Here is a 20,668-nt window from a genome sequence, read left to right as displayed (position 1 = left end):
AGAGATGGTTGTGGGAAAATCCAAGTAGAGTAGCAGTTTCTTGAATATTCATGCTTTTTATTTGAAGTCAGAAGTCATAATTTCTGAGTACAGTAATTTCTCCTCAAGATAGACTTCCAATATCGAACGTTAGAGCAGTCACACCAACCCCAATTTCACAATCCAAGATGGTGGTAGTCCATGTAAACAGTAATAAAACTCTAAAACTTGTAATCTGTAAAGCCATTGTTGAATATTTGTGACTTGCTAATAAATAAGCCACATTCAGAACACTGACCAGGCTCTATCCATGGACATGCTGCAGTGTTGATATTAAGTGCAAAAACACAACTTTTACTGGTGATGCAAGAATATTTCTACCACGCTCAGGAGAATAGGAAATCTACCCTGCCACATTCAAAGTCGCTTAAAACACATTTCTTCCCAATTTTTGTCACCAGTCCGGCTTCTTTATGTTCAGCAGCTCAGCTACAAATGAGAACTTGCTAGCTACCGAGCTTGCTAGCTCATAGAACAAGCTAACACTGGCCCCAAATGTGATTGGTAACAATTCAACAGTGAACAAAATGTAAATTTCCACTTTTCACCTTTAATAGTGATTTTCCTCTTGTTATATATGATGCGTCATTTTCAGAAGAGTTTAAAGTTGTGCACAAAGAGAGACAAGAAAGACAAAATCACTGCACCATCATCCAGTTCAGTCTCATTCAATGTGTTGCTGTCAAATATTACATATTGAGTAAAGCCCCCCTGGCTGATGTGCTGAAATTGCTTTGAATAAGCTGGCTGTCAATTCATTACTTCCTGTTGGTAAAAACTCTGAGCTAGTTGATTGACAATGACAAATAATGTGATAAAAAATAAGTAAAACTGTGTGCAGCAGAACTTCCTATGATACCAAATATCAGTCACGGGAGACATTTTGGAATCACCTGTGCTCCAACTGACCGGACTTCTGTGGGATTTTGTATGATTTTGTATGTTTTCTGTCTTTAAAGTTGCATACTGGTTGCATCAAAGTGCTTCTTCCATTACCAGCTTCGGTTAGTTGCACAGTGCAGACACAGTTCAGGTTCACCAGTCTGTGCAAAGCAGGCTCCAGCAAATATAAACGCTCCAATGATCAAGAGTCAAGGTGTGAATGTGAGTTTAACATTTCACCTTATATGCACTTCTCATTTCCTCTGAGACCATTGCTGTAATTGATCTTCTCCACTGAGCAAGGACTAATGAGGCAGGATCACAGCAGCATACAAACAATGCGCAAAATAACTTATACTGTAAAACATCGATACTGAACGCTTGTTTTTGTACTTCAGCAGAAGACTAATAAGTTGGTGCGCCCCCTTGTTTTTAAATTGAACGAGTCCTGATTGATTTGAGTTGCTTGTCAAGGGTGAACGCTAAAAAGGTTATTGTGTTTTTACTACAACGCTGCTGAATTCTACAAAGAAATGTCTAATGCTGGCTATCGTTAGTCTCAGACTGACTTTTAATAATTCAGAAAATCATTGCATTTCCTCGTAGACCACTTTGTAAAATGTCACACTACTCTAGTCCTCGTGTTCTAGGTGGAAATCCGTCCTGTTTTGGGGGCGGTGGGTTTGTGCGTGTGTGTGTCACTTCATAGAGATCCATGCTGTTGCCATGGAAACACTCACATAAAACAAAACCTAGAGGTATTTCTGAATGTTATTCCATGCTACACCAAGAGCACAATCCAACATTGACCAAACTAAGCTGTTTTCACTGGCTGTTCTTTTGACCTTCATTTTTTATATAGGATGGTCATCTTAAATATGGATGCAGCTGGAGGTAGTTTTGTGTGTGTGTGTGTGTGTGTGTGTGTGTGTGTGTGTGTGTGTGTGTGTGTGTGTGTGTGTGTGTGTGTGTGTGTGTGTGTGTTTTATCCACAGGTGTAGAAATGATGATGTGCCCAGACGTTTGGTCCAGCCTGGTTTCATGTAATTCCTTGATGGATGGTGGCTGACAGCAGTGAAAACAGACTGTCAGAGATTGTGTTTGGAACAGGAAGAGGTGGAAATGTGTCAGATTGATGCTCCTGGGATAGAATCTGAATGTTATTTGATTCACTCCAAGCAGCACAGCGAGGGCAGACCCACGTCAGATCCTGCTGATTTTCTACTCAATATGACGTAGGAATGACAATGCCCAAAAGCTTGAATAGTTTAATTGGGTTTGCATTTTAATTAGTGTGTAAATACACAATGTGAAATTCAGCCCGTTAATAAAAGTTGTTTGGCCTCATTGTAACATGTAGTGGTAATCCATACTCCCTCTGACATGTGCTGTGGTTTGTTTATAAAAGGTGGCAGAGGCAGTGGGTAATGCTGAGTGCACACTTGTCAGTTTGATAGATGGATGGGTGGCCAGAGGAACAATTGATCGGGCGAAAAAGAACAAGAGGAAACATGAGGAGCCCATATCTACCCTTAATATAACCAATAAAACATCACAATATCAAACAAACAAAAATACCCCCCAAAAATCAGCGCTATTAATAAAATGTAAATTATTTTATCAGGTAAACAAACACTAAAAAATTTGATTGATGTGCAGATGTTTCATTCTGTAGTATTACAGACAACATGTCATTAAGAGGCTTTTTATTTAGCAGACTGTATTGGCTGTGACTAAATGAATCATAACTCGCCATGAGTAATAAGCGATATTGGTCATGAGTGCCTGTTCCCTGCAGCATGAGTCGTTCTGGTCCCCCGTTTCATTTTGAATGAATCAGATCAACTCGACCCTTTACTGGCCCTCAAAGCATTAATTTTATACCTGATATGAATCAGATTCTATCTATGGTTTTTATTGTTTGTTTGTTTGTTAGCAGTTGTCTAGTAATGTTGATATAAAACATGCATAGTGATATGAAAGCACTTACACCTACTATTGGCTATGAATGCATACAGTAAAACATTAGGCAGAACTACAGAAGTCTGACACAGACAATCTCTAAACACTACAGTGTTATGCAAAAGTCTTGAGCCACCTCTCATTTCCTTATATTTTGCTAGGAAATTTTGACATAGGTTTATTGAAACAGTTTGCACAACTCTAACGACCTTGCAAGTCAATAATTTTGGATGACCACCCTTTATTCCTCAACACAGCCTGAACTCTCTTAGACAAGCTTTGTTGTAATTTCTTTAAGAGGTTTTCAGGAGTGATTCTCCAGTCTTACTGAGGAATATATCCAAAGCTATTATTTGTAAGTTGCCTGGTTTTTGTTCTGTTCTATGTCAAGATGATCCCACATTGCTTCTATAATGTTTAGGTCTGGAGCGCTGGGGAAGCTAGTCCATGACTGATAATGTTCCATTGTGTATTTTTGTTTCTATCTAGGTATGCTTTTACTGCATTTGCCATGTGTTTGGGAGTTTGTGCTAAAAAAAGAAAACAGGGATCAATTCTGACAAGCTCCCCAACAGCACTGGCTGAATGCAGTCCCAAACAATGATAGAGTCTTTGGCGTGTTTTTTACAGATGGTTGTAGATGGTTGTAGATGGGTAAAAGACCGAAAGTTGAGGAACACAACGATATGTGCTGCTGGTAAAGTTTCTGTGCTGCCTTTCCTCATAACAGCCATCCCTCAAGAGTCTCTCCATTTACAGCAATGCGTACGCTGCACACCATAACGGGAATGTTGGGATTGTCCTCGTTGGTGCAAAAATACAGTTTTATACCTGCATGCTTTTTTTCAATATGATATACTTGTAACCCACCGAAAACATTTGGGGCATTTTGAAAGAGACATTACAACATGAGAGACTGCAAACTGTTTTACTGGTCAAAACAGCTGGAACACAGATTAGGTCACAAGCTCAGTCTCTCAGTTAAAAGCAAATATAATGCAGTAGTAAACATGGGCTCTTCCAAATGTTTCTCTTCATAATACCAGCATAAAACTGAGAACTACATATAATACAGAAAAATCTCAATTTCCTTGTTTTACATGTTGCATGTGCAGTATTATTTATGTGTATTTAATGACCATTCTGTTTTTTATTGTGCAGTAAAAATAAATAAGTACATTTTCCCCATATTCGCTGGGTGTAAGTACATATCCATCAGGAGGAAGCACTGCATCTAATGGACACTTTTAAAACGACATGCAACAACCTCTGTGAAACTACTACAAAATAACAAAAATTAAAACTTGTAACTAGAAAAAACCTGAAATATTCACATTCAGCTTTACAAATTCATGTTTAACAGTAGTAGTCCAACATCCAGCAAACAACTACTAATTTTAACTCTGTTTAATTACTTGCAGTTAAATAGTCTCTGACACTGGTCATGTGACATCACAGCAGCATCCATTCAGTAAAATGGATTGCATTCCCTATTGACTTTACACCCCTTTAAATATCAAAACCTAATGTTGGCCTAACTTTACCCAATAATTCAACTTCCACCACTGACAATACTGCATTCCCTTTGCTCCCTCTTGAATTGAGTAAATTGAATTGTTCTCCCCCTCAGCTAAACTCGCTACAAACCTGTAAGATAGGGTAAAGCCTAAATGCTAAGACCCGCACCTCATTTGAGGGCAGGCTGGCTTGGGTGCAGAGTAGTCTTTAGAGACGGGCTATCACTGCCACTTATTGTGGTTATTTGTCAGTGATCCCCCTGATTTTACAGTGAGCATGAATAGACCGCCAGTTGCTGCGGCTTGCCTTCATACCTTGGCTCTGCAATGCTTTTCTGCAGTGAAGTGTGAACATTAAAGTGAATGTGGAGGAGGAGTCCTCACCAGAGAAAGAGTGGTGGGGGTGGGGGGGCGGAGAAAGAGTAAGATACCAGCAACGGGAGGCAGATATCAGTGTGCATTGGTAGAACAGAGGTTTCACAGCAAAGAGTATGAGCATCTCAACAGAAAGGGTCTGGGAGTGTCATTCCTAATCTGAGAGGAGTACTGACGCTTTGGATACTGTCCACCCATCTGGTAGGTTTATCATACTGCATCTGCCTGATCTGCATGCTAATTCTGCTGTTCATGCAGTGTAAACATTCGTATGTATAGAACATTTGCGGTCTATATTTATCAGCATATTTGTATCACCTGATTATAGGATGCAACAATGTTGTAGCCCCTCTGCTGATATTTAAAGTTTGCCGGACATGAAGATTTAAAATGACATACTCTATTCGAGCTCTGTTTCTTATTGATAATGATGTGAAATCCAGTGATGCAATGTCTTCTCTGTGGTCATTATTTTTAGACTCACAATAAAGCCGCATTTGGCAATGTCTGCTTCAGGCTGCCCTACATCCCCATCGCACTTCTATTTTTTCTCTAGCTCTGCTATTTTCATTGCTTCTCCACCGAAAATTCAGTCTGCAGTTCAACCACAGTCTGTAAATTTCACAACCTGTTAGGTACTGCACGCTCTGCTATGAGACGATCAAACTCGTGTATACGGGTCTCTGTTTTCTGCGATTCCACTGAGGCTTAAACATGTTCCCTGCTCAGTGGAGTCGTAGCCAAGATATCCCTCTGCAGTTGGAAATGTAATATCAGCCCCAACTACCTTTCCTAGTGGGAAAGAAGGGGACTCATCTTCACCATGCTTGAGAAAGTTAAAGCCTGGCATGAACTCAAAGCTGTGAGGAAAATACCTCTGCAGCAACAACCAGCTGATATTATACTCCTGTCTCTTTGTAAGGTTAATGAGGATATATTACTTTATCTCCTCTCACGACGTTAAGTTCCACTTACTTGCCACTGACTGTAATCAGTATATCTCCTAATTTTGCTCTGTCACAATTTTGATTATGTGGATGTAGATGGCAGTACAGTGTAATACCCAAAGGATGCTGAATGTTTAATAGCAATGTTCAATAATTAATCTTCAGCTTGCTGAGGACTGATACATAAAAGCAAAAAAGGCTGAGAGTGAGTCAAAGTAAGCCACAACATACGACGATTTATTATCTGCATTAACAGCATTTTTTTTTTCATTTTGATTTTGCTTCCCTCTCTTTAAAAAAACAGAAGATTGATTTCTTCATAATTTATAAGGAGACTGCCAAATTAAAATCCACTCTGTCCATTTGCAGTCAGAACGTGTCCATGCTGTAATTTCACCCAAGCTCAGTGATTTCTTTTACAAGCAGTTTTCTGCTACCACAGACTCGAAGCATTAATCATTCACCACGTCTTTCATAAAAAAAATTGATTAAGGTAGGATAATGAGCAACCTTTATTCACATCGCTTCAATTTAGTCCAACTGTTTTCCTTCTTTAGGGAGATTCCAGTTTCAGGAAGGGCGATCGTGGCTCAAAGAGTTGAGTGTTCATCTTGTAACCGGAAGGTTGCCGGTTCAAGCCCCGGCTCGGACAGTCTCGGTTGTTGTGTCCTTGGGCAAGACACTTCACCTACCACCTACTGGTGATGGGCCGATGGCGCAATATGGCAGCCTCGCTTCTGTCAGTCTGCCCCAGGGCAGCTGTGGCTACAACTGTAGCTTGCCTCCACCAGTGAATGAATGAATAGTGGAGTTGTAAAGTGCATTGAGGGCCCTGAAAAGTGCTATATAAATGCAATCTATTATTAAAAATGTTTTTTCTTCTTCTTTTCTTTTGATTTTGATGTTTGTAGTTTGAGCTTGGTAGACAAAGATGGGTGTCAACAAATATGTGGATGGTTTTCTGTCTTTAGTCGCTTTCATGGCCGGGCATAACAATCAAATAAATAAATTGTTAAGAAAATAATAATCTGTTCAAAATATCGGCTTTATGTGTGTTTTTTATTTTGCTCAAATTGAATGGCATACTCTACAAAAAAAAAAAAAAAAAAAAACGATTAAAAGGAAAATATTGACTTTTTTAAAATATTTTTTCAGCCCATCCTTAAAAGATGATAAATCATTGATTTCTTTTGTGATGTCTTATTAGGAACCAATGTCAGTGTTTTCTTGAAGTTCACTCAGTAGAAAAATTAGTATTCCCAATAGCTGGAAGCAGTGTATTTGTTTCCAGCTACCTATAATGGTACTCAGAATTTTCTGAATTAAATATTTATGGCCCAAAAGGACAAAGCACACAAAGCAAACTCTAGGCTCTTATGTACTCAGCAAGCATTCTTTTTAATGACAACCAGAAGCTAATAGTATTATTAAATGACAGCTGGGAATAATAATAATTAAAAACAGCTGATTAAACATTTTTATCTAGCTGAAATCAGACAAATAAAAGGGCTTGAATAAAACATTTGGAGACTACCTCATGTATGTCTCACTAAGTCACAATTAAGAGCACTTCTTTACTTTCAAGTCCTTATTTTGCGCCACTTGTCACAAAACAATTTACCAAAAATGGCCGAAAGTGCACCCTGATTTCACTGGAGACATCACTTTATGAAACTGCAGCACATCACAAGCTCTAATATGATATTGTTGCTGGTCAAAAACTGAAAGAAACACAAAGAAAAAAAAAACTCTGCTCACCATTTGTCATCATGAACAGATGATCCCTTCTGATGTAATCTTCCTGAGAGCAAATCCCCTCAAGCAGAGATGAGCTTCTGGTCTTCTGATTTTCACAGAGTGATTTTGCCGGTGAGCATTGCAAAAATTCCTTGAATTACAAAGGAGAATTACTCAATCAGCACCTGTTAATGGATTGATCCACTAAACTGAAAACCACCTGCTTCATATTCAAAACCAGCAGCTGTGATGTATGATTAAACAGCAGCAAACTGTTAACTGCAAGTCTCCCATACATGAATAAGCCTAGAAAGATTAATAAAAATACTTAATGCTGTGATAAAGGGAATAAAATAAGCAATACCACTGAAATTCATCCTGTAACATTTAAAAGCAAAATTTCTTGCAATTAAACACTCAAAATATTCCCAGTACATCTGTCAAAAACATCATCCAATTGAAAGCAGCCTTTCATTGTTGTCTCATTAATACATGTAACATGAGCCAACTAGGGATTATTTGGATGAAAAAATCCTCTGGTGCATGCAGCCTTTTTTTGCATACTCTGAAAAGTTGTAAATAACTTGTCAAGAAACTACCTCTTCATCATATTGTCAACATCGACCACCAGTGCATAAGCCGATAAGAAAGGGTTTGGCTCGGACAACAGTGTTATCAGTTAATGGGATTTAAGACGTACACAGAAGTGACTCTAAAACCACCAAGATAGTGGTGTCTAACATTTGTCTCCTTTCTTCTCTCATTCCAGACCTGCACAATGTCAGACTTTGAGGATTTCACCTGGCCGGGAGGGCAGGCCAATGTATCTGAAAGCTATCAACTGAACCCCACCAGTGTCATTGTGTCAGTGGTCTTCTCTCTCATATTCCTGCTCGGCACCATTGGCAACAGTTTGGTGCTCGCTGTACTGCTGCGAAGCGGACAGGTCGCGTACAACACGACCAATCTGTTCATACTCAACTTGAGCGTGGCTGACTTCTTCTTCATCATCTTTTGCGTTCCTTTCCAAGCTACCATCTACTCTCTGGAGGGATGGGTATTCGGTTCCTTCATGTGCAAAGTCGTCCACTTCTTTATCAACCTTACCATGTACGCCAGCAGCTTCACATTGGCCACCGTGTCTGTTGACAGGTATTGCTTCAAAATACTTGTTTTGCTGAAATACCGAACATCTAAAGCAAATTTCACCCACAAAGAACAGAAAAATTAGCAAATTATCATATTTAAGAATCTGAAATCAATCATATTTGTTCTATTTGCTTGATAAATGCATAGCCTATATATAACATCTCCCATTTGTGGATAACATTTTGAAGTGAAGTTTGCTATGTTGGCTATTGCCACTTCGTTGTTATTGCTCTTATTTTTCTATCAGCTAAGGCTAGCTAAGACTAGCTAGCTTGGTTAGCAACATGCCTTGCAATACTCTGTTTTATTAAACAGGACGATCATTTTGGCTAACAAGAAAAAGAAAACACAATCGAACCACCTACGTTTCATTTAGCAGATCTACCACCAAAGTCTGAGCCACAGCAATTTAAGCATTTGCTGTATTTCTTTGTCTCTATGTTTGTGCTTGGATATATCACCCAAAATGATATTATTCATTACTAATATTCTATTAATCAAACTATGAGTAGCTGTTGGTCATTTTCTTGGTGTCAACATAAATTTTCAGGGAACTCAGGTGGCACGTACTTTTTAACACAAAAAAATGGATCTGAAATTAAAATAAACCTAATTAATCACACACTCACATATTTCTCTTTAATCTAGAAAATATTAGCCTCAAGCTTGTTGTACACAGAAATTACTTCCATCAAATCAACAGCTATAGCTGTGTCTCTCACAGTCTGTCCTTTATTGTTAAACTCTAAATGTAGGCATTTGGATATTGCACAAAACATGTTAAAAGCCGACATGTTCTTTCTCTAACATCTAAGACATTCAGTGTCTTTGATGCCAATGTGTATTGCCAGTGCTTTCTAGCGTCTTATATCTAAGAGAAAGGAGAAGAGAAAAACAAGCAAGGGCATGGATTATTAATGTAAGGAAATTATTTAATGCAAGGACATAAATTTATTAAAGAGAGGAAATGAGAAGGATATTGAGGGCACAAATATCTGGGCTCAAATACAAATTTAGTTTAAAGGTGGGATGAAAAATGCCTGTGTAAATGATGAAAAATGTGATATTCCACCTGCCACATTGCAAATATGACAACAAATATAGTTTTAAATAAAGGAAGAAAAAAATACATCAATCTGCCAAGATTTTGGGAAAAACTGAACGACTGAATCCATTGTTTTTCATTTCTAGGACATACAATAAGCCTTCAAAACTCCCTAAGGAAAGCATTGAGAAAGCTTTTATTTGCATGGTCACGCTGTTAATTTTTTTGTTGTGCTTTATTTTGTTTACTCTCCCGCAATGTCTGCGAAATATTACACATTTAATTGGTCACAAATGCATTTTTCGCATCTGGAGTTTAAACATGGACTCCAGAAGCTAAAAATTATATCCCTCGGAGAATAAGCCGTAAGCCATCATTATAGCTGTTGGGCAGCAATAATCAGTCAATATGAGCTGTAAGTGTGCAGCTGCCCTCTCCAGCAGACCCCTCTGTTCACACTGGCTGTGTTTACACTCCAGAGGATTCAATAGTCATTTCCCCCTCAGTGTGGAAAAGAACAGTAACACCTGAGTCGGGAGGGTGATGAACATGTCCTGTCTTCTTCCTTTGTCTTTCACTGATTATTAAGGAAAAACAAAACAAAAACAGCAACATCGCATAGAAAAAGCTAACTGTTACAGTTTACACCAAGAATCCCCAGCAGAAATTAAGCCACAGATAAGCCTGGGGGAATAGCAGCACTGACACACACACACAGACAAAACGGTGTAAAGGGATGACTTGCTGCTGAATGTGCTATCTGCAGGCAGATAATATGTATTCTCTGATTTTATGGTGCAGAATTATGTATTAAAAAAGGCTCACAGATGAATCATTCATAAATGTTGTTTCTGTTTAAATTTAGTAAAACATTATTTGGATACATAAAGAGTTCATTTCTGCCATGAGCGCATAAACAGACCCATTTGTTTTATATTAATCCTTATAAAGATAATTCAATTTAACTAAAGAGTAATGTCTGAATACTTGTAGTTTTCAAAACCACTGAGGTTTCAAGTTACCAGCAGGTTCAAAGTGACTGCTTTTTGAATTTAATGTAAAACACCGTGGCCCCAATTCACTGAGCTTTCAAAAACCAGAAAGGCTGTTTTCTCAGTTTCTACTGGGCTTTCTGAAGTGTCCTACAAATGTGAAAAGCAAGGACATGGACATTTTGTTTTCTGAGAATTCCTGCCTTTGGCAAAATCAGAATCAGAATCAGAATCAGAAAGGGTTTTATTGCCAAATGTTGAGCAGGTTTACAACATTAGGAAATTGCTGCGGTGCTTCAGTGCAAACATACTGTCATAAAAATATAAAAATAAGAATAAGAATTAAAAGTGCTAAGTGGATAGATATATACATGATATATACATGAGTGCAGGTGGTGATCACTGCCAAACATGGAATGATGCAGTGAACACAGCGTAGGGTCATGTGTTAGTGGTGGGAACAGTCATACGGTTATTGTTCATGTGTCCGACAGCAGAGGGGAAGAAACTGTTCTTATGGCGAGAGGTTCTGGTGCGAGTGGACCGGAGCCTCCTGCCTGAGGGGAGCAGGTCAAACAGACTGTGTCCAGGGTGAGAAGGGTCAGCTGAGATCCGAGCTGCACGCCGCAGTGTCCTGGAGGTGTACAGGTCCTGCAGAGATGGGAGTCTGCAGCCAATCACCTTCTCAGCAGAGCGCACAACACGCTGCAGTCTCTGTTTGTCCCTGATAGTGGCTCCAGCGTACCACACGGTGATGGAGGAGGTGAGGATGGACTCGATGATTGCAGTGTAGAATTGCATCATCGTCCGTGTTGGCAGGTTGAATTTCTTCAGCTGCCTCAGGAAGTACATCCTCTGCTGGGCTTTCTTAATGACGGAAGTGATGGTGGGCTCCCACTTCAGGTCCTGGGTGATGGTGGTACCCAGGAAGCGGAACGAGTCCACAGAGGTGATGGGGGTGTCAGTCAGGATGATGGGGGGGAGTGGAGCTGTGTGCTTCCTGAAGTCCACAATAATCTCCACTGTCTTCTGGGCATTCAGCACCAGGTTGTTGTGGCTGCACCAGGACACCAGACGTTCAACCTCCCTCCTGTAGGCAGACTCATCCCCGTCCGAGATGAGTCCGATAACGGTGGTGTCATCTGCAAACTTGATTAGCTTGACAGACTGGTGGGTGGAGGTGCAGCAGTTGGTGTACAGGGAGAAGAGCAGAGGAGAAAGAACACAGCCCTGAGGGGAGCCGGTGCTGATGGTCCGGGAGTCCGAGACATTCTTTCCCAGCCTCACATGCTGCTTCCTGTCCGTCAGGAAGTCAGTGATCCACCGGCAGATGGGATCAGGCACATTCATCTGGGAAAGCTTGCCTCGGAGATGGTCTGGAAGGATGGTGTTGAAGGCAGAGCTGAAGTCCACAAACAGGATCCTGGCGTAGGTTCCTGGGGAGTCCAGATGCTGCAGGATGAAGTGTAGGGCCATGTTGATGGCGTCATCTACAGACCTGTTGGCTCTGTATGCAAACTGCAGGGGGTCCAGGAGGGGGGCCGTGAGGGTCTTGAGATGGGAGAGAACTAGGCGCTCAAATGACTTCATGACCACAGATGTCAGAGCCACGGGTCTGTAGTCATTTAGTCCAGTGATCCTAGGTTTCTTGGGGACAGGGATTATGGTGGAGGACTTGAAGCAGGCAGGCACATGGCATGCCTGCAGTGAGGAGTTGAAAATGCCAGAAAACACTGGGGCCAGCTCGTTTGCACAGTGTCTGAGGGTGGCAGGAGACACACCGTCTGGGCCGGGAGCTTTTCGAGCATTCAGACTCTTAAACTGCTTCCTCACATCTGCTTCATGAATATGAAGAGTTGTGGTGGGAGGAGGTGGTGTGAAATCCTCTTTTGTGTGGGGTGAGGAGGGGGGTGTTGCAGGTGAAGTGATTGAAGGTGGTGATGGCTCTATGGAGGGGGGAGAGGTGGGGGAATGAGTGTCCAAAGTGTCTCTATTGTTGGGGCCGTTGGAGGTGTGAAGGCTGCCTGATGGCTCGTCAAAACGGCAGTAAAAGTCGTTAAGGGTGTTGGCCAAGAGCAAGTCGTCAGTGGAGTGGGGGGTTTTAGGCTTGTAGTTGGTGATATTCCTAAAACCTTTCCACACAGAGGCCGAGTCATTCTCTGAGATCTGCTGCTGCATCTTCTCAGAGTGCTGATGTTTAGCAATGTCCACTTCTTTAGTGAAAATACTCCCTTGGAGAACATATAACACATAAAGCAGCATGTTAAATATGCCAAATATTTAAAGGCTAACCAACCAAGAAATGATGAGGTTCCAACTGCAGAGATAATATGTGATAATCAGTATGCTGTAAGATTATTGAAAGAGACAGCTTTTATTGAAAGCATCATAGTGTCTTGTGGGATTTGCGCCTTCATCTCCTACCTGCTGAGTAAAATCAAAAGCACAGCACCAAGCATGTTTTCTGTTATTTTTAGTATTTATTTATTTATTGTCATTGTCAAGAACAATGAAATTGCGTTTGGGGCTTCCATACAACCCAAAAAAAAGAAGAAAATAATAAATACCCCTTAAAACCCAAGTGTACATATTTAACCCAGTGTGACTCCAATGCAATAAGACAATCCTTAGCAATAATGTTCGTAGAAATTCAGACAAAGACCTGAGAAACATGACAAAATACAACAATGCAACCCATTCAATATTATTGTACTGTGAGATATGATATCAGATATGATAGTTATCTATTTAAGAAAGAGGGGGGTGGGGGGGGGCAGGAGGGGGAAGAGAATAAAGATATGATGCACCAATGCAGACCAGTTCATTGCTATTAAGAAGTTGTTATTCCTGCTGTTTTACAATTTATGCAAGTTCGTCTTACTGAAAAAGCCTAAAAGCCCTCTCTCTGGATATTACTGTCTCTAAGGTGTCTTATTCAGTAGAACCAACAAACAGCAGTGGAGTAAGTGAATGATTACCAGTCAACCACAAAACTTCAGTGTGAGTGAATTCATTGTGAATGTATAGGTGGCACTACTGTTACAATAATACCTACTCAAAGGATCCAACTGCACTGCTCATAAAATCAAAGAGACACTTTTTAATCAAGTCAGTTAAAATTCTGGGATACTGATCTGGTCGGTTAAGTAGCAGAGAGGGTGGTTAATCAATTTCAGGTGCTTTGTTGTCAATGAAATTACTTAGAGATGCACTAGAGGGGACATTTTTCCCTACACATCTTTTCTGACTCTTTTTCAGTCTCGTTTTACATTTGGCTGCGGTCCCTGTTGCTGCTGGTGGTATGAGGCGATGCCTGGGGCCTACAGAGGTCACACAGGTAGTCCAGCTCCTCCAGGATGGCACTTTAATATGTGCCATTGCTGAAAAGTTTGATGTGTCTCCCAGCACAGTCAAGCACAAGAGCATGATATTCCAGGCAGTTACTCTAGGAGCATTAGATAGGGCCGTAGAAGTTCCTTAAGCCATCAGAGGGTCGGTATCTGCTTCTTTGTGCAAGTAAGAATAAGATGCGCACACCCAGAGCACTACAAAATGACCTTCAGCTGGACACTTGAGTGAATCTCTCTGACCAATCAGAAATAACTTAAGATTTCCTCATTGTCCAGAACTGTGTAGCCCAGTTGGCATTTGCCATAGAATACCAAAACTAGCAAGTCCACCACTGGCACCCTATCCTTTCCCACAGCAGGTGGGTGAGCAAATGGGACATACATGAAGGAAGTCATGGAGAACGTTATGCTGCCTGTAACATTGTTCAGCATGACCATTTTTTGGATGGGTCAGTGATGGTCTGACTGCACTGGTTTGTGTCCTGGGTTCCTCCTGGTATGTGACAATGCCCAGCCTCATGTGGTGAGAGTATGTAGGCAGTTCTCGGAGAATAAAGGAACTGATATCATGACATAAATCTAATAGAACACCTGAGGGGAATTATGTTTCGGTCAGGAGCTTGGTGATGGCCTGGTCCATATCTGGGAGGAGGATCCCACAGGACACCGTGCATTAACTCTTTAGGAGCATGCCCCAATGTTGTTATGCATCCATACAAGTACATGTGGGCCTTACAAGCTACTAAGTACCTGTTTGAGTTGCTGCAATGAAGTTTCAGTAAAATGGACAAATGTGTCACATCATTTTATCCTCTGTGATTTTCATTGTCTTCAGCCGTCTGCAGGTTGATTTTTGATCAAATAATGTGGCATCCTTTCATTCATAATACACTATCCAGTTCATATTAGTGTAGATTTCATTTTTGTTCCCAATTGAGATCTGATTTATTTTCAAAGTGTTTCTTTTATTTTTTTAGTGCTGTATTGGAAAATATGCCAAAAAGCTGGTATCTTTACTATAAATCTCTGGATTTATAGTACAATCACACTAGGGAAAATTGTGTTTGAACAATCACATGTGACTGTGTGCAATAAAATTCCATTATTTTGTTGCCCTTGAAATTATTCTTTGAGGAAACTGTTGCTTTCAAGTGACTTTTATAGGTCAAGACAATGATAAAATGACAAGTCATTGATTTCAGCTTCTTGAAGCTCAGATATTTCACCTTTTATTCCACAAAATTGGTTTTACAGCTTTGGTTACTGGTTATTTTGCAAATTAAGAATAAATATTACAGAATGTAAATCTAATTAAATGTAATGCATTCTTGTCAGTTATATTATCCATGAGTATATACAAGAATTTAGGACACATATGCAACATAATCACACACTCATGTGAGCTGTTTTTCTCCCTTAAGTGCTTTTGATATGTTGACTGTTTTGTATTGTTCTTGTATTATTACAGTTAAAACATTTAAAGTACATTACAGCTATATAGACTAAAGATATGCAGTCACAAGTAATCTTTCACTTTCTACATTTTAACTTATACAGTTATAAATTCAGACTTAATTACTAAAGTTTTTAACCTGCTGTCCCCATTTTTCTGTATTTTGCAGTCTAGATTATAGCTCAAACATGTTATTTTCTTGTCTTTATAGGTATCTGGCTATTCGCTATCCTCTGCGCTCCAGGGAGCTAAGAACCCCTTGTAATGCTGTGGTTGCCATGGTAGTTATCTGGGGTCTTTCCCTGGTCTTTGCGGGTCCATATCTCAGCTACTATGACCTGATTGATTATGCCAACAGCACTGTGTGTATCCCCGGCTGGGAGGAGCAGAATCGTAAGGTGCTGGATACGTGCACCTTCCTGTTTGGCTATGTCATCCCTGTGCTCATCGTGAGCCTCTCATACACTCGAACTATCAAGTACCTGTGGACGGCTGTTGACCCTCTGGACGGCATGTCAGAATCCAAGAGGGCTAAACGCAAAGTCACCAAAATGATCATCATCGTCACTGTACTTTTCTGTATATGCTGGCTGCCGTACCACGTGGTGATCTTGTGTTACCTGTATGGAGATTTCCCATTTAATCAGACCACATATGCCTTCAGGCTTCTCTCTCACTGCATGGCCTACGCCAACTCTTGTGTCAATCCCATCGTGTACGCTCTGGTCTCCAAACACTTTCGCAAAGGTTTCAAGAAGGTGTTCAGCTGCATCCTCAGTAAGCATGGGAGAAATAAGGTTCATGTGGTTCATGTGGCCAACACTGTGCCTGGGTTTGAAGCCGGCTCTACGGAGGTGTCACAGATGAACGAGGAGAACGTGCGACAGAATGAATGTGAAATGATCAACAGGCCAGTCGCAGAGCCAAGAGAAGCCACCGTGTCCCTGAATTTGCCCTTTCAGCAGCAGCAGACTTGACAACTGGTTCAGATTGGCTAAATTGGCTCAGCACAGATTGCCTTTTGTGAAAGACGTTGAAGCTAATGTTTAAAAATTTACTATTCATATATTCATATTTTTGATGGCAAAAAAGATGAACAGGGATTTGTTCATATTTGGAGAGACAAGATATTAAGGAGCATAAAGCTAGTCCACTACAGAAATGTATTTGTTTTATCACTTACCTAAACATATATTTTATATCCCAAAACAACTTCCTGTTACTTAGAAAGTTAGAAATGTTTATTGTTAAGCTAAATGAGAAATGTTCTCACTTTCCCCTGTCTTCACTATTTGCCTTAATCATGGTTTGCACTTTACCTCATATTGTCATTTGTCACAATGTTTGAGACTTCATATTGTCCTAACACTTTCTAGGACCAACACAGAACCTGTCCTATAATGTTATGGTATGCTTCACCTGATCCCAAAAAAAAAATATTAATACGTTGGCAACTGGGGAGGGAATTTCATGTGAGTCAGCACTATATGCTACTTTTCTGACTTCAAACAAGCTTTTTCATGGAGGATTGGGGTCCCTCTAGAGCTCAGGCATCAAAGTCAGAAATATGGCAATGCACAGCAAAGCAGTGCTCCTCCTCCATATAAAGACCATCTTATGGGATTCATTAGCATTTCCAACACCATGTTCAACTGTAGATTTCGTGTTCAGGTGCTTCGAGCCCTAATATGGCATTTATCCGGCATTAGCTCAATTTTAGCTGCACTATATACAACATTTTGACCTACTTCAACCTCCAAGTCATTAGGGCTCCATAAGTGGAGCAGAATGTTATTTGGATTCATTGTTTTGTATTTTTGCATGAAGATGCTGTTCTGTCTTTTGAAGATATTGACAGGTGGTACATGTTAAGTAAAAATAACATGTTTGGTGTCAGCAAAATTTGATACCAAGCAGTTGTTGGTAGAAATCTTTAAAAAAAAAACTGGGCATAGTTTATTGCTATAATTGTATTTTGTGATTAACAAATTCATGGCATGTTTGGTGTGAAATGCTATATTTAAATAAATATGTTTCTCAAAAGGCATACTTATATATTGAGATTTATGTATTTTAAAATGTATGTATTAAGTGTATTTTATTTGTGTATTTAAAAAACTGTGAACTGGTTATCATACATTTGCTTTATTTTTCCAAATGAAAGCACACCCACAGGGTGTCCCTATTTTGTGTTGCTGTATGGTTGTCTCCTACCTCAGAGCTGTACAAAGCTTCTTTGTTGTCTTCTGTTCAGGTTGTGCGAGATGCAGTTTTCACCTTGAAAGATTGCACTTCTTTCAAGATGCAACACGTTTCTTTGCAAAATTATACTGAAATGTGTTTGCTGTAATACTTTCCCATCCCATCCTATGGTATACAGCTTACTTAAGTATATCTCTGTTGTACATTTTAAGAAAATATATTTAAATAAATATCTATCAAAGTGATTTAAAACAATGTGTATCACACCTAAAAACAAATAAACTATTTTCTGCTGTGAAACTGTACTGAGGTTATTTGTTGTAGCAAAATAAGCTCCAGGAGGTTACCTCGCACACGGTGGAACAGTGGTTAGATCTATTGTCTCACAGAAAGAGAGTCCTGGGTTCAAACCTGTGTGGAGTTTGCATCTTCGTATTTTTTTTTATCAAGGTACTCTGGTTTCTCCTGCCACCAACAAAAATGCTAGGTCAGTGCCATCTGTCTTTGCTTATTTTATACTACATAAGGAGCTCTGTTTAACACTTGAGGTAAATAGAATTCTTTCTTATTTCTCCAATGCAAAAGCAGAAAAAAAAATTCTGCTTTTGCAACACTCACTGTAGCTTTAAACTGTTTGTGTTGAATATCTTCAAATGCTCTTCTTGTCCACTCAGCGAAGAAATATTTCATTTACTGCGAAGCTTACTTCATAAAACTTAGCATTAAGCAGCTCAAAGAATATTTAACATCTAGGCCATTCAACTGAACATGAGTAGGTGCTTAAAATTAGAGCCATGCAAAATTTCCCCGCCATACTTGGTAAACTGTCTGAGTTAGAGGTTTGTGAAGTAAACGGGTAAATGTTCAACAGCCACAAAAAAGCTCTGTAAAGGATTTTCTGTAGATTTTTGTCAGATCTAGTGATTGGTCTGCTATTGTAAAACATTTTTGATACAAAATCCACAAAAAGAGTATGCATTTTGTCCCTATCTATACTGCAAATGACTGTTTTTGAAAAATAACAACAAATCTGATTGTAAGATTATGTTTGGAATGTATGTTTTGAGAAATCTATTAGTAATCCAAAATATTTTACTTAATATTCTTAATTATGCAATGATGGTTATATTAGCTGCTGTATTCAGCTTTGTGAACCATTTTTACATACAATGGGGAGTTCTGGACGTATTGCTTTTTATAATCCTTTAGTGAAAGGAGTATTACCAAACTATGAAAAAGCAGAAAAAAAACTTTCCCCATCAGTTTTATCTGGACTAATATTTCTTTATTGAGGGTTAATGTTCAGTTTAAATAACCGACTTTAAGTAGCGCAGTTTACATTGTGTTCAACCTCTTATAATGCATTAAAAATCAGGTGTCCGTTAGTGGCTGTCAGCTCTCCATTATCAAGGCTTTTATTGTTAACATGCTAAAGGAGTTTTTTAAATCATCAACCTGCACACTAATTTCTCTATATTAAACATGTTGGGCAAGCTTATCTGTAAGCGAAAGCTTACGCAAAGTCTCTTTTTCAGTTTTTTACATTTTTGTTTACTAGCTAATGCTATCTCTGTTTCAACACAAAGCACAGATTATAGATGATAACAGAGCAGTAAAAGCAGAGTCAGCAGCAGCTTAGCTGGCATGTGAGTCTCCCATCAGTCTCCTCTCAAAGAACAGAGTGTACAAACAACCAGAAAGGCCGCTGACCTCACAGCTTGAGCAGCACCAGCTTTTGTTAAATGAAACAAAACAGATATGGGAACAAAAGATGCAACAGATTTCCAGTGGCTGCCACAAAATATGAATGACGGATGCAAACCAGCAACAAGCTTTAGGATAGATCAGTGGTAGATATGCAAGAACAGGGATTACTTTCAACTTTGTAGGTTTTAATTGATGTCTATGTTTCGATTTCAATGGGCAAGCATTGCTCGGCTTGCTTGCCCTGAAAGAATGCTACTGCTTTTTTTATTTGTACATTTTAGATGAATTCATAGTTAGATATTTTCACTTTATATTGTAGCAGAATATTACTGTTTCACATTTTTTACTTTTGTATTTTAATTTAATTTTGAAGGAGAGTTTCCCAAATGCCGCATGTTAACGTCTTTTCCAGCAAGCTTAGAAACTCAACGGCCCATATCTGTCCTCTTCCACAGGGACAAAAAAATCGATTTGGTTTTCCACTGTGTTCACTTGCTGCTGTATATTGTTAATTACTGTTTTGCTGCTGGAGTAAGAGATATTAACATACACATACAGCATGCCAGAGGAGTTCCCCAAGAGACTACTGCTTCAGTGAAAATAAAGGGCAAAGCCAGAGGCATTACAGGCGATGTTGCATTTTGAATGAAAGCTACTAATGAATCAATGAAGTGGTAAACCAGTCAGTACACTGGAATGTTGTAAAGATGTTGTAGAGGCATTAGGCATTACACTCAAGACTTAGCTGCAGATGTCTGCTGAGCGATCTAAAAGATTTGTTAGGTTCACAATGGTAAGTACATCATGGATAATAAAGTGCAACAAAGACACTGGCTGTATCCCAATTCAGGGTCTGCAGCCTTAAAGTACGCAGCCTCAACGATCCTCAAGGGCCGCGTACTCAAAGACCGCTAAGGCCGGAAGTGCGAGGTTTGTGAAATGGGACGGTCTAGCCTCTGTTGCGCTGCCCAGGTTGCCTAGCAACCATGATACTAACAGCTGGAAACGTTTCATACAGCTTTGTTTAACAGAAATGAAGGAGAAAATCTTTTGTTCATTTGTTTGTTTCTTTCTACATGAGCTTTGATCATTCTCTGTAAGATTAAGCTCAGCTATTGAACGGCGTATATTTTAAAGTAAAGGCTTTAAAATCAAGTTAGTACAAACGTCACTAATGTCACATAACTTTGCCGACATGTGGCCAACAGTAATGTTTTAATGTTCTTCGTTATTAAACATTTGCACATAAATAAGTGACATAATATTCAGTACTTACTTAAAGTTTGCTCTTCGGCTGCCCCTCATCCGCCG

The 20,668-nt window shown here is 39.6% G+C and overlaps 1 protein-coding gene and 1 long non-coding RNA gene across 2 annotated transcripts in view; one reads left to right on the top strand and one right to left on the bottom strand.

The window, feature by feature from the left end:
* The window catches only part of LOC143418395 (uncharacterized), a 105,503-nt gene extending 84,835 nt beyond the window's left edge, over positions 1-20,668 (bottom strand). The window contains exons 1-2 of the long non-coding RNA XR_013098390.1: positions 20,634-20,668; positions 7,481-7,610 (exon numbers count right to left, since the gene is read on the bottom strand). This is a non-coding gene — a long non-coding RNA (uncharacterized LOC143418395). The remainder of the gene's footprint in view (positions 1-7,480; positions 7,611-20,633) is intronic.
* galr2b (galanin receptor 2b) lies at positions 4,854-17,919 on the top strand. The gene is made up of 3 exons (XM_004552221.3): positions 4,854-4,976; positions 8,229-8,611; positions 15,660-17,919. Exons 2-3 carry the CDS (start codon positions 8,238-8,240, stop codon positions 16,423-16,425), a joined length of 1,140 nt encoding a protein of 379 aa, XP_004552278.1. The 5' UTR covers positions 4,854-4,976; positions 8,229-8,237; the 3' UTR covers positions 16,426-17,919.

Source organism: Maylandia zebra, linkage group LG4 (genome assembly GCF_041146795.1).
Source record: "Maylandia zebra isolate NMK-2024a linkage group LG4, Mzebra_GT3a, whole genome shotgun sequence".
NCBI classification, from domain to species: domain Eukaryota; kingdom Metazoa; phylum Chordata; class Actinopteri; order Cichliformes; family Cichlidae; genus Maylandia; species Maylandia zebra.
The sequence above is the reverse complement of the archived record's forward strand: the minus strand, read 5'-3'. Positions and strand labels throughout refer to the sequence as shown.